Source organism: Odocoileus virginianus, chromosome 14, assembly GCF_023699985.2.
Source record: "Odocoileus virginianus isolate 20LAN1187 ecotype Illinois chromosome 14, Ovbor_1.2, whole genome shotgun sequence".
NCBI lineage: Eukaryota > Metazoa > Chordata > Mammalia > Artiodactyla > Cervidae > Odocoileus > Odocoileus virginianus.
In genome coordinates this window covers 35,928,297-35,942,705 of record NC_069687.1, presented here as the reverse complement: position 1 = coordinate 35,942,705, position 14,409 = coordinate 35,928,297, and the positions used below count along the sequence as shown (strand labels likewise).

Here is a 14,409-nt window from a genome sequence, read left to right as displayed (position 1 = left end):
TGAAGACACTGCAAAACCAGAGACTACTGCAGTAGTATCCAAACCGATTAATCAACCCAACCATCCATCCTACCCAGCTTACACATCACTAATATTCCTGAATTGTGTCAACTCTCCAACCCAAGTTTTTAGTGCCTGGTTTATAGCACATTGTCAACTAACATTTATCAATCACAATGACAATTTGCCTAAAAACAAAGACGTATTTTGTTGTTTTCTAAAAGCACACTTAAGAATATAGATATGTCTGTTTCTAACCCTGAGCTAGTTTCAAAATATTGTCTATATAAAATAGAATTTTTCATTATCTGGCTCATCAGAGTTGTTGTTGAGTCTCTCAGGCAAGTCATCTCTTCTGTGACCCCATGGACTATAGCCTGCCAGGTTCCTCTGTCTATGGGGTTCTCCAGGCAAGAATACTTCAGTAGGTTGTCATTTCCTTCTCCAGGGGATCTTCCCAACCCAGGAATCGAATCCAACTATCCTGCATTGCAGTGTACTCTTTACCTCTGAACCACTAGGAAACCTCTGGTTTTGATCACATATCATAGTGATAACACTTCATAAAACTCCTTGAAACTTTTGCTATGTTTTGAGGCAGCTTTGGTGTCAAACTCATGTTGTGACAATGAGAAGTTGCATAAGAAACAGAAGTATCTGTTCTTCCTTCTACTAGTTGTTTTGCTTATGTTTGCACTGTAGGTATCATCTTCAGTCTGAATTTTCTTTCTGAAATCTTTTTAAGCCATTTACTCACTTGTAAGTGTTCTGTTCATAGTAGTTAATGGAATAATAAATAGACTTAATAGACTTAACTCCTAGTTCTTTCAAGATCCCAAGCTTATCATATATAACTCTTACCATAGTGTCATTCCACTTATGACATATATGATATCAATCTAGCAAGTCAGAATCACTGTCAATAGGTATATGCTATATTGGCAAATAATGATTTCTCTCATATTTCATATGAAAAAAATGCAAAAAAAAATAAAACCCTCTAAAATTTTCTTCCTATATCCCTCTTAAGCAGCTCACTTTGAAAAGGACCATAGTTTTTTCATAGAGAGAGTATTTCATCCATTGTTTTAATCATCCTAGTCTCTCTCACTGCAGAATTTCTAAATAGGGGCATGGCTGAACCTTACTGATACTCCAGAACAGACACCAAATCAATGCCATTAACTATTACCCATTTCACTAACCTCTTTTCCATTTGATTTTCTCATTACAATTTCTCACCACCCAGCTGGGCTTCCCAGGTGGTGTAGTGGTAAAAAATCCACATGCCAATGCAGGAGCCTCAGAAGACCCAGGTTTGATCCCTGAGTCAGGAAGATCCCCTGGAGAAGGACATGGCAACTCACTCCAGTATTCTTGACTGGAAAATTCCATGGACAGAGGAGCCTGGCAGGCTAGGGCCCATGGGGTCGCAAAGAGTCGGACATGACTGAGCATGCACACACACTCATATTAAAGACAATATTAGTTAATAGGAATTGTTCTGAAAATGTATGTAAAAGATCTTTGCTATATACAGTAAATGTATTACCTCTAAAGCAACATTGTGCCAACTCTTACATTTAATTTTTCCCTTTGGTTAGTTGTATTTTTACTCCTATCTTTAAACTTAAAAGCATTCTATCACCTTTTTTCTGGAATTGTAGTCAATTATGGCATGGTGGTCCACTGAATGGGTGCCAGAAACCATGTGGTTTATGTTATTCTGGGGCCCAAGACATATGCTTATATAAGTCAAAAGTGGGAGGTTTGGCATCAAAGAGCAGGAGGCAGAGTCCTTAGGCCTTGGGTTAAATATGTATCCCACCCGCTCTCCCTCCTTAGTAACCAGGAGGGTTACCACATGTTCCAGGCCAAATTACTTCTGGCTTCGAAGTCCATGTTTATTATAACACCTACTTCTCAGGATTGTTATGAGAATTACATGAATAATGAGAGTAGAGTGCCCGGCATACATGAGTTGCTTAATAAATGGTAGCTGTTAGCACTAAGGTTATCATTTCTATTATTAGACTCCCTCTAGGGACAGGAGGTGTGTTCCAGAGCTTTCACTTAGCTGACTTAATGGAGCTACAAGGTTCTGCCATCTGCTTCTTTCTCCTGTGCAAATAGGCTTTACTTTCAAGTTTGAATTTGCAATAAAATTAAACAAGTCATTTTCTTGAAATACCTTGCAGGTTCCTTTATGCAGGGATCAGAGAAATCCATATCGCTGGTTCAAGGCGGGAGGAGTGAGTATGCGGCGGCTTTGGCTTGGGAGAAAGGGAGCTCCGGTCCGGAAGAGAGGACATTTTCTGACTGGTTAGAATCAGTGAAGGAGAATCCTTCCGTGATCGACTTTGCGGTAAGATTGAAAAGCATTATGGGTAAGAGCTAAAGCTGTTGTCTGGTAGCCCAAACTATGCATCACACAATTCCTTTTCCATTTTCTTCTCAGATGAGAAAAGAAATGTGTTTCTTTGGTGTGCGTGCACAATATACCTTTTTTAAAAACATTGAATTACACATCTCTTGTTTTTGCTGTTCGAACAAGCATCCTGTAGTAAGTCATTTAGAATTCCTAGCATACATAAAATACCAGAAGAGGGAATTTGGTGCATAAAACTGCCTAAACTTGCCTAGAGTAGTGCTCTTTATCTTCCCATGTATATAATACATTTGATTTCTATATTTTTCTTGCAATTCTTTAGTTGAGCACTCCTAAATCTTCATTTATAGCTCTGTGGGATATATGAGATTTTAGATCCATTTGAATTTCTGTTTCTATCACCACTGATTAAATTTACCAGTCTTATATTTGTTGTAATTACATTAAAGGGTGTTTTTTATTATGTCTGAAATACTTTGTCCACAAATCAGTCATATGCCACTTAAACCAGTTTTGCCTGGAACATAAGCACATTTTAAAAAGCCCCTGAAGGAGCTATTCGGCTCAGTTCATTCAAATGAAAATAAAGGAATTCAATCATCATGAAAGCAGGATGATTTACATGCAGTGTGAAGATATTTGGAATTCTACAGGTTATGCTAGGAAAATGAGGTCCAGCCATCCATCCGGGCACTTGTGAGTCATACACTGCATAGAGAGTCATTCCTCTGGGGTTTTAAAATGTTGATGAGCCTTGATTTTTGTGTTAACCTCCATAGTTGTTATTGTAATTCTATTGATTCTACCAGCAATTTCATTTCTCTGTTTTTTCTCTCCACATTTTTTCACCTGGTTCACCAAAAGCCAATAGTGTTGTCCCTGGAAAAACAAAGAACACAGAAAGCCTCTCTTCACTCTTCCCAGATCTTTCTCCTTGAGTCAAACTTGTTGACATTTCAGCAAAACATTCCTGAGCTGCCTGATCCTAGTCACTTATCTCCAGACACTGATGCTTAATAAGTAAGATGACGTGAATTCTCATAATGACACCTCATCTGAGGCTTCCTCCATGGTAGAAGCGCGGGAGAGTAAACTCCATGCACAGTACACCTGCTATACTTTAAGGACAATGGAAGCCAGCTAATCTTGAAGACAGCTGGTCTACCCAGGATAGAAGGGAAGAAGCTCCCGCCCTCCCCTTCCCTCATCGAGAGGGCTTTCCTCTACTGGTTCAATAGACAGATATGCCGTATTCTACAATAATCACTTTGAAGCATACAATTGTCCAGGTCTTGCCTCTGATTTCACGAGAACTGGGTGGTGATGTCAACATATGCCAATGAGGTGACTCTGACTGGAGCTTTCCCCTCCCATCTGCTCTTAGCTTGCTCCCATCACAGACCTGGTCAGAAACATCCCCTGTGCAGTGACAAGACGGAACAACCTCAGGAGAGCTTTTCAAGAATATGCGGCCAAGTTTGACCCTTGCCAGTGTGCCCGATGCCCTAACAATGGCCGCCCCGTGCTCTCAGGGACCGAATGTCTGTGTGTTTGCCAGAGTGGCACCTACGGCGAGAACTGCGAGAGACGCTCCCCGGATTACAAATCTAGTAAGTGTCAGTAATTCACTAGGAGGCAGGAAGCTCTCCCTTCCCAAAGTATTCTAGGTTGGTTGATGAAAACAGCAAAACAAAACAAAAGTTGTCCTTGCAATTTCCACCTTATGCAAATTCACAAGGAAGTTAGGCCTGGAGAAAATTAGACTCAAAAGTCAAACAGTTTGATGTGACTCTCAGCTGTAACCTATCAATTGTGTGACCCTGGAAAAGTCACCTACTCTCTGTGCCTCAATCTGTTTTCCATGAAATGGGGATAAGGCCACTATACACTCGAAAGTTATATATGTGTGTATATGTCTATGGGCTTCCCAGATGGTGCTAGTGGTAAAGAACCCACCTGCCAATGCAGGAGACATAAGAGAAGTAGGTTTGATCCTTGAGTCAGGAAAATCCCCTGGAGAAGGAAATGGCAACCCACTCCAGTGTTCTTGCCTGGAGAATCCCAGGGACAGAGGAGTCTGGCAGGCTACAGTCCATCAGATCACACAGAATCAGACGCAACTGAAGTAACTAAACAACAACAACAACGTATGTATATGAAATATACAGCACAATGCCTGTAACATAAGATAAATAAAATAAAAAACATACCATAAGGTAAACTATATGATACTGATGTTATGAGTCTCTTATGTATTATAATGTAGAATAAGGATGGCTTGTAATAAGGGATAAATTAAGCCACAATCAAAATTTTCATACTGGACTAAGGTATATTCATGGCTACCTCTAATCCTCTTTAGAAAGATGATGTGTCATGGGAGTAAGAATACAGTCTATTACCTTTAGAAATGTATTTTAATATATATATTAGATAGATATATATCCTTTTCAGAAGATGTTAATATGTATACATAGATGTATGCACATATGTACTGTGTGACACATTGCTGATAGTTGAAAATTATTCAGGGTTGTTGCCATTTTATTCTTCCTGTGGGAACAGGAAAGTAAAAACAGATTATGTATCAGCCCCTTTACACAGAGAATTTCTTCTAATCCTGACAACAACCCTATGATATGCTGCAAAGGATCCCACAGCTAAAATGCGAGGCAACCAAGTTGGCCTGGTTTCAAAGCCCCAGTTCTCTGGGCTGCTGAGATCGGTGGGTGGATGTCCCTGTCTTCCAGATGCTGTGGACGGGAACTGGGGCTGCTGGTCCTCCTGGAGCTCATGTGATACTACTTACAGGAGATCGAGAACCCGCGAATGCAACAACCCTGCCCCTCAGCAAGGAGGAAAACCCTGTGAGGGGGAGAGGCGGCAAGAGGAGCACTGCACCTTCTCCATAATGCAGAACGAGTAAGGATGGGAAGACGGCTACCGGACAGAGTGGGCATCCTCCACCCCCGCTACTAGAGACTTACTATATTTATTTCCTTATTGCTAAGTAACGAAATACTTAGAATTTTACCTATTCCAATGTATCAGTGAGGTGTTTGATTTGCTACTACCCCTTTTCCTCTCTAATATTGTCTCTCTTTTTTATCTATTTTATATATATATATATATACATATATATGGGCTTCCCAGGTGGCACTAGTGGTAAAGAACCCACCCAACAATGCAGGAGACAAAAGAGACACAGGTTCTATCTCTGGATCAGGAAGATCCCCTGGAGGAGGTCATGGCAACCCACTCCAGTATTCTTGCCTGGGAAATCCCATGGACAGAGGAACCTGGTGGGCTACAGTCCATGGGATTGAAAAGAGTCAGACACAATTAAAGCAACTTAGCATGCTCTAAAGTATATACATATATGTGTGTGTGTGTGTATATATATATATATACATGCACACATACATAGTGTGTATATATATGCATCCATATATGTACATACATAGACATTTAAGTATGTGTATGTATTTATTTTATTATACACATCTTTTTTTTTCCCTTCTAGTGGACAACCATGCATCAGTGATGATGAGGACATGAAAGAAACTGATCTTCCTGAATTAGAATCAGATTCAGGGTGTCCTCAACCAGTCCCTCCAGAAAATGGATTTATCCGGGTGAGCATCCTGGCCTTCACTTTAGGTTTGGAATCCAAAAAATAGAACTTAGGAAGCATGCATTTTCCTTTATGTGGAGTTATTTTTTTCTTAGTTTAATAAACTGTTGACTTAAAAGGTAAAAAAGGTAATATTTAGAAAGGCTCCACCACGTCCCCTCTTGAATTCCCTGAAGACACCCTCATATCTAGTTGTTAGACCAAAGGATGGCAGGGTCTTTTGTGGTCCTTGGCACTAACTCATGTGCTGATGACACATTTATGTGAGTGGGAAACGGTTTGGATGACTTCTGTAAGAGTCTGCAACTAAGATCTGACTGTTTATTTCTGAATCTGAACAAACTAAGCCCCTATCTAAGTCATATTATCAGGGAAATAAAGTAGTTTGACTATAACATAGGCGGTGTTGAGCCTGTAATGATTTATTAAGCTAAATACCTATAGAACTCTTAAGCAATCAAAGTTTTATTATCTTTTTTCTTTAAACCACTGTATGTTTCTATGATTAAAAGCAACTTTTTTGTTAGACAGTTCTGTGACTTCAGATATAAATTTTCAGAAGATACATAATACTTAAAATTGATCACAGGAGGCATGTGCTTTAATCAATTTTACATTTTTAAAAGAAATTTTACCTTTCTTAAACCCAATAAAGCCTCTAATCTGTTTTCAACTGTGTCATATTTATGATTAAAGAGCAATGACCTTCGATTCTCCAAAGCCAGCAAATAAATAGCCACAGAACAGTGTCTGCACTAATATATCTTCCCTGTTCACTCATCTTCTGTTCATGTATAAGGTGCTAGGCCTAGAGGTATGAAGGGGGAGAAATATTTTGGAGGGGAGTAATGTTTTCGGCCACCTGATGTGAAGAGCTGAATCATTAAAAAAGACCTTGATGCTGGAAAAGATTGAAGGCAGGAGGAGAAGGGGATGGCATCACCAACTCAATGGACATGAGTTTGAACAAGCTCCAGGAGTTGGTGATGGACAGGGAAGCCTGGCGTGCTGCAATCCACAGGGTCACAAAGAGTCGGACATGACTGAGCGAATGAACTGAACTGAATGTTCATTAGTCCGTACTGGAGAACCAGAGATTCTCAAACTCCAAAGTCTTGAGCAAGTTCCAGAAACTTCCATAACAAGCAAGATCTCGTGTAGTACTGGTGCTGCTAGTTGGGGAGCCGTACTTTGGGAACAAATCCTTTAGGACAGGGATCAGCAAACTACGCACACAGGTCAAATCTGATCTGTCCTCTCTTTTTCTTTTTCTTTTCTTTTTTAGTATTTATTTATTCGTGTTTGGCTGTGCTGTCTTTGTTGCTGCTCCATTTTTTCCCTAGTTGCAGAAGCAGGGCCTACTCTTCATTGTGGTGAATGGGCTTCTCATGGCCATGGTGTCTCTTGTTGAGACACAAGCTCTAGAGTGAGCAGGTTTCAGTAGTTGTGGCTTCCAGGCTTTGGAGCTCAGGCTCCATAGGTGTGGTGCTCAGGCTTGGCTGCTCCAGGGCCTGTGGGATCTCCCTGGACCAGGGGTCGAACCGTGTCCCTTGCATTGGTAGGTGGATTCTCTACCACTCAGCCACCAGAGAGACCCTTTTCTTCCTTTTTCAAATGAAGTTTTTTGAAACATAACTACATTCCTTTGTTTACATAATGACTATGACTTTTTTGGTGCAACAGTGGCACAAGGTGACAGACACTACCTGGCCTGTAATTGACTCTCAAGGCCCTTTATAGAAATAGTTTGCCAATCCCTGCCCTTTTCAACATTATCCTCAAAATTACACTTTGTCACGTTCAGATTTCTAAATAATTTTTAATTTGTTTGCGTCAGTTGCTTACATAAAGTGTTAAAATGATTGATGTTCTAATTTTAAAAACACACAAAAGGTTTAAACAGTGATTCATTATTCTAATGACTGTTCACAAAATTAGAATATATGTTTCCATTTCTATGAATAAGTTCACTCCTTGTTTCAATTTACTCTTTGTTAAAGGCCTAATTCCTACCTAACAATAGTTTTTGCTCAAAAGACAATTTTGACTTTCCTAATGAGCACCTTCTAGAATTCCTAGTAGCAAAATGCCCCTTTTATGCAGTCAAAGGCAGATATGCCTCATTCCAGGCTAGAGCAATCATGCCACTGCATGTGAAGATATCTGTTTAGTGACCAAAGGCACTTACCCCAGAGGAAAGTGACAGTGACTTTGGATAAAGGCCCTTGCTAAGCTAGTCTAGCAGATGTGTTGACCAAAACTTGATGGCTGCAACATTTAGGTTGTAGCTTCATAAGAGAAATGAAGCAGAAGCTTGTGACAATAACTTATTTCAGAATGATCGTGAAGGAAAATGTGCAGCCTTTGAATAAAACATCCAGATCATTAATACTACTCATCAAGCCATTCTTCTTGGAAACACAGCCATATCCATAATAACCAATGATGGGATACTCTTTTTGTTTTCAGAAAATTAATCGTCTTCTGGGAGACAAGTTGAATCACATGGCCACGTAGTACCAAAGGTTAATAATTGAACTTTCACCTCCCTCAAAATTCCCATCTTCAATTCTCAGAGAATAACTTCCTAGTCAGTTCTTTGTACTTGCCTCCCATTCAGTAAGGAGAGACTGTTGCAATACTGTCTTCCTAAGAAGGAGAGTGTTTTTCACTTTATTCAGCATAGTTTTCAAGCCCTGTGTACGGCTCAGATGGTAAAGAATCTGCTTCCAATGCAGGAGACAGGAGTTCGAATCCTGGGTCAGGAAGATTCCCTGGAGAAGGGAATGGCAACCCACTCTAATATTCTTGCCTGGAGAATCCCATAGACAGAGGAGCTTGGCAGGCTACAGTCCAAGAGGCTGCAAAGAGTCAGTCTTGACAGAGTGACAAACACACACATAAAGATTTGTGAGGCAGAGATCTGGTAGAAGAAATACCGTTCAGGCATAGGTGTGGGGCTGATAGTCTGGTACACATAAAGTAGAGCTTATACAAGTTTAAGTGTAGGGGTGGGGCTGATAAATGGGATAAACATAAAACAGAACTGTGCAAGTTTCTCTCCAAAATCGAAAGGATGATACACGTGATGAAACTGGTAAATGAAAGAGATTTCCCACACAGGAAATTCTACTTGAGTTGGGTCTCAGGACAGTGGAAGAGAGAAGATGTTGAGGATAGAGGAAATGGCTAATAAAGATATGGAGGCATGAAAGAGAATATTATGTGAAAAGATTGGTAGATGCCTAGAGGCCTTTGTTTTCCTAGAGCATAGATTCTATGGGAAGAAATGGCAAGAGGTGAAGATGGGGAAGTGGGTTAAATTTCATATTCCAAGTTAAGAATATAAAATCCACTTTATCTTAAAACCTTTTAGTGAACTCCAACATGCCAATAGTTGCACTTTAATTACACCTTCACTAGGAAAATATGTAATGCCCAATAGGTTATTAGGAACATTTTCAAATGATTTGTAGTCAATTTGTTACCATAGCAATTGCATATATTTGCTGCATATGTAGAATACATTACTTATTCAGTTTATAACCACTACAGGATATGTATATAGTTTTCTTATTCTTGCAATAGTAAGCCATCACATATACAGACAGAGTAAGTTATTAAGTAAATATATATATATATATATATTCTAATCAATTTAAAGTGGCTATATGGAAGAAGGATTAGAGGAGGGACTAGTTAGTTGTTAGACAGGTAGATAATTGTGGTAAGAGATAATACATACCGTGAGCAAAGACAGTGAGGATGGCAAAGGAAAGGAGCGAACTTTGAGAGATATTTAGAAGTATAAATTCAGCAGACTCTGAGTTGATACAGGGATGAAGGAACAGAAAATATCTAGGAGGGCCCTGAGGTGTTTGAAGATATTATTCATAACATTAGTAATGTGCTGATTTTGGTTTTAATTCTAGAATGAAAAGAAACAGTACTCAGTTGGAGAAGAAGTTGAAATGTTATGCTTTACTGGATTCAAAGCTGTTGGATACCAGTACTTCAGATGCTTACCAGACCGGACCTGGAGGCAAGGAGACATGGAATGCCAACGTAAGAACTGGGCAGACCTTCTGTGGGACTCTGATAAAGAACGAACGTGCCCAAAATAACTAAAACAAAGTCGCACCCTTAGATTAGTACATTTTACCATTTTTCACTAACTCTAGTGAAAAGATTTAGTGAAACAGAAAATAGGATTCGTCTGCTAAAATTAGATTTCAAACTGTCTTCATATTTTAGTTCTCGCCCCTGCGTGTTAGCTGGATTGTGAGGCTTGTGCTTAAAAAGAAATTGGGGACTTCTGCTAACTGCATCCAACCACAGACACCGGCCTGGCCCAGTGTACAAAGAGATACAAGCTAATGGGTCCCAGGGAAATGATGCTTAACTCTACGTGTCAGAGATGGCATGTCAAGTGAAATGCAGTTTTCTCCTTGGAATTCATTGGCATCCTTTGCTGGAAAAGAGAGCCAGGGTTTGTAGACTCCACACATACCCATGCTTCATCAGAGTCAAAATGTGATTCAAACAAGGCTCCGATGGGGGCTCCAAAGAGTTATTATGGAATACCATGACACAAAGCTGAGACCAGCGTCAATTAGAATATCCTGCCTGTGTGTTATCCACAGTGCAGACACCTGCTTTCGGGAAAACTCACTGGGGAAAAGAGTGAAAAAGATTATTTCCTGAAAATGTCCCGATGATGTAGTGAAAGGTACGAGTATCTGAAATCATTTCCTTAGCAAGGTCTTCCATTAATGGAACTAAAGGCAGTTTCTCAGTGGAAGCCTGGGATCCTCAACCCCCCATTTTTCTGCTCAAAAGGCAACATTAACGCTGAATCAATGTGGTCAATCACATTAAAATCATTTCTTGGAATGCACAAAATCTGTCTGTATCCCTTGAGTGTTCTGCACCACCAAATGCATCTGAAATGTTTCTCTCTCTGCAGGGACAGAGTGCCTCAAGCCAACAGTGCCAGAAGGCCTGACACTGTCACCATTTCAGACATTATATAAAATTGGTGACTCCATTCAGCTAACCTGTCCCAGAGGTTTGGTTGTCAATGGGCCATCGAGGTACACATGCAGTGGGGATTCCTGGACACCACCCATTCTGGACTCACTCAGCTGTGAAAAAGGTAACAGCTCAGGATCCTGGGGTCTGCTAAGGTGGTGTCCTTTGAGATTATCTGTGTAGCATCCACAGAGATGCTATTGCTTATGATGGGCTGAGTTGTATTTCACCATGTGTCGATGACGAGCTCACACAACACATAAGTAGCTATTGGTCAAGTGGATACTTTCAAATCTTGGAGAGTGCGGTCAATTTTATTTTCCAATCTAATACTTTGATATTTTGATAGAGCACAAGTGCTCTCATATAACAAGATCAGAATTGAGGGTTAACTGAAATTTTAGCTCAGGTGGAGAGTGACAAAAAAATAATACACACTGCTTTTTAATTAATTAAGCATTTTATTTTAACTTATTTGCTTGTTTGTAGAGTCGCTTCAGTCCTGTCTGACTTTTTGCAACTCCCTGGACTGTAGCCCGCCAGGCTCCTCTGTCCATGGGATTCTCCACGCAAGAAGACTGGGGTGGGTTGGGTTTCTTCTCGACCCAGGGATCACACCCACATCTCCTGCAGTCCCTGCATTGCAGGTGGATTCTTTACTGCTGAGCCACTGGGAGCCTATTATTTTTAATTTAGAACATAGAAACACACAAATATTCACCAATTTTCTAACATAGGACCAACCTCTTATTTCCTAAAGGGTCTCCTGATTTGAGTTCCAAGATTTCTTTCTTGAATAAAACAAATACCTAATTCATCATTTGCTGTCCCATAGATAGCAATTTTGCTATCTATCCCATAGATAGATTGCTATAGATTGCTATCTATGGGATAGATAGAATTTGCTATCCCATATTAATTTCTCTAAAATAATAAGTTTTAAACTCCAAGTAAGGCACTTCTTTAAGAAACACTTCTACTTAAGCCCCTTTCCCTGATTCTGATATTGTTGAGCTAGGAGGACCAGTATTTGTGTTTATATAAAATCTTTCTGAGTTAATCTGGATACAGTCAAGGTTGAGAATTACTGTTTTGAAGAGAGGTGAAGGCTTAAAGGCAACTTTTGCAGCAAATTTGACTAGAAAATGCTTTAAAATTTTTATACATTTTTTTCCTTAATCTTTTACAGTAGTTTCATCCACAATTAATTCAGAAAAACATTTTTGCAAACCATTTTAAATTATTCAATGTTTTCAACTTAGTTTTTATAAAAAATAATTTTTCCTCTTTTGTTTTATTAGTTGATATATTTATCAACTTATATGTATGTTTGATATATTATGTAAGTTGATATATTTAACTTACACAATTACAATAGGAATTGACATAAATAGTCTTGGAAACAAATAAAACTGACTCTTGATAAGTCTATAACTGGACTAGTGGGTGCAGAAGAGTGAAGCTGTGAAAGAGAGGAACATATAAACCTGGAAGTTCAGTGTCTGACAGGCAGCTGGCAGGAGGAGCTGAGAACTCCCATTAGCCTGGCGTGTTGGTTACTTGGAGGAAAAGGAAGGGAGCCTTCAACTATCTCATATCTTCCAAATTTCTCAGCATGCTTGTTCAAGTTATGTCTCATTTCTAATTAGAGAATCCTAGAGGGTTCATCTGAGCTCAGATATGATTGGGCCTATTTTGCCTATGAAGAAACTAAAGGCATAGAGAGGCTAAATTAGACCCAAAACCAGACAGTTTGGGTCAAACAAGTGGCTCTGCTAATTCTTCAAACTCTCTGCTACCTTGCCTTCTTTATCCTGTTCTGTGCTTTTATAATGTCTGAAGGAAAATGGGAAAATTAATCTGTCACATGGGTTTCCCTAGTGACTCAGATGGTAAAGAATCTGCCTGCAATGCAAAAGACCTGGGATCAGTCCCTGGGTTGGGAAGATCCCCTGGAGAAGGAAATGGCCACCCACTCCAGTATTCTTGCCTGGAGAATCCCATAGACAGAGGAGCCTGGTGGGCAACAGTCCATGGAATCACAAAGAGTTGAACACGACTGAGTGACTTTCACTTTTCAACTGTTATATAACCTTAAAACTATTGATAAAGGATCATATGGAAATCTGTGAGAACTTCAGGTTGGTATTGTAGCTTAGCTTCACTTGATTCTTGATCGTACACGTCAGAGAGATGAATGTGTTTAGGGACCACACAGTTTACAAAATTAAGATTCTCTGGGCATCTTAGGTAGATCCTTCTCTATACAAATAACAGCATATGTATACACATACACACACCCCTCCATCTTTTTAAAAGAAATTGCAATTATAATTCAAACTGAGAGATAACGAAATGCTCTAAATTGAGATAAAAGAAAGAAATACTCCATCTCATCTACTTTCTCTCTGACAATGTTGGCAGGAAGATCAATGAAAGGAGTCACAGAAAAAGAAAGTCATCAATAAAACTGAACCTCTTTCCTCTCAGTGTGGCAGGAGATGTGTGATATAGAGATGTCCAGGTCATTGGTTGGCCAGAAAGACTTTTAATTCTTTTAATGTGAAAGATAATTTTGCTTCCTGAAGAAATGAGATGCTGAACACCTCCCCTGTCATTTTTATCCTTTCCTCTAAGAAATTAACACCTCCAAAGATCCCCTTGCCCTCATCACTCTTCAAAGATTGTAATGTTCTCATTTCCGTGTTGCTCACAAATTGTGCAGGGCTGAAAGTGTGAGCAGCTGAGGACCGGTTCTGGCTTCCACCTGACCCTTAGTGAGGGAGCAAAGAATCCTTGTATGTGGTCACTGATGACGTCAAACTGGTAGGCAGGGAGCAAAGCTCTGCGTGCTTGAAAACTGATGCTCTTTGGAAATGTATAGCTTAGAGTTTCTCCTTGACCTGAGTAAGTGTGGATTTATTTACAAAAGCCAAAGAAGCATAGCCACACAAGACACCAAAGAAAAACAAGCCCATGTCAATGGAAATCTTAGTATCTGAGAACTTAGGGAATGGAAATGCATAGCAGCAAAGAAGAAAATGTACCAATTTAAAAAATCTTTATTTTTGCCTCTAACATAAACCTGCCTCCCTACCAAACCTCCTGCTTAATACACCTTTCTACTTCCCTTGCTTACAGAGGCCACTGTGGCCATATGGATGCCTGATTAGTCAGCTCCAGTCTAGGGACATGTGTTTCATCCAGGAGGCTCAGATGTCAGCTCCAAGTTTAATTCAACCAGTCTAAAGCTTCTTTGGGTGAGCTCAACATAAGCAAAGATAACCAAGATTTCCCCTTGCATATATAGTATACCTACTGTAACGCGGGTATATAATCCACATGGAATACGGAA

The 14,409-nt window shown here is 39.7% G+C and overlaps 1 protein-coding gene across 3 annotated transcripts in view; it reads left to right on the top strand.

The window, feature by feature from the left end:
• Nucleotides 1–14,409, top strand: part of C6 (complement C6) — an 89,118-nt gene that overhangs the window by 59,143 nt on the left and 15,566 nt on the right. For all 3 annotated transcript variants that reach the window (XM_020903050.2, XM_020903049.2, XM_020903051.2), the window contains 6 exons: nucleotides 2,199–2,365; nucleotides 3,774–3,999; nucleotides 5,140–5,311; nucleotides 5,913–6,024; nucleotides 9,956–10,088; nucleotides 10,990–11,178. In XM_020903050.2, the coding sequence (XP_020758709.2) occupies nucleotides 2,199–2,365; nucleotides 3,774–3,999; nucleotides 5,140–5,311; nucleotides 5,913–6,024; nucleotides 9,956–10,088; nucleotides 10,990–11,178 (999 nt within the window). The remainder of the gene's footprint in view (nucleotides 1–2,198; nucleotides 2,366–3,773; nucleotides 4,000–5,139; nucleotides 5,312–5,912; nucleotides 6,025–9,955; nucleotides 10,089–10,989; nucleotides 11,179–14,409) is intronic.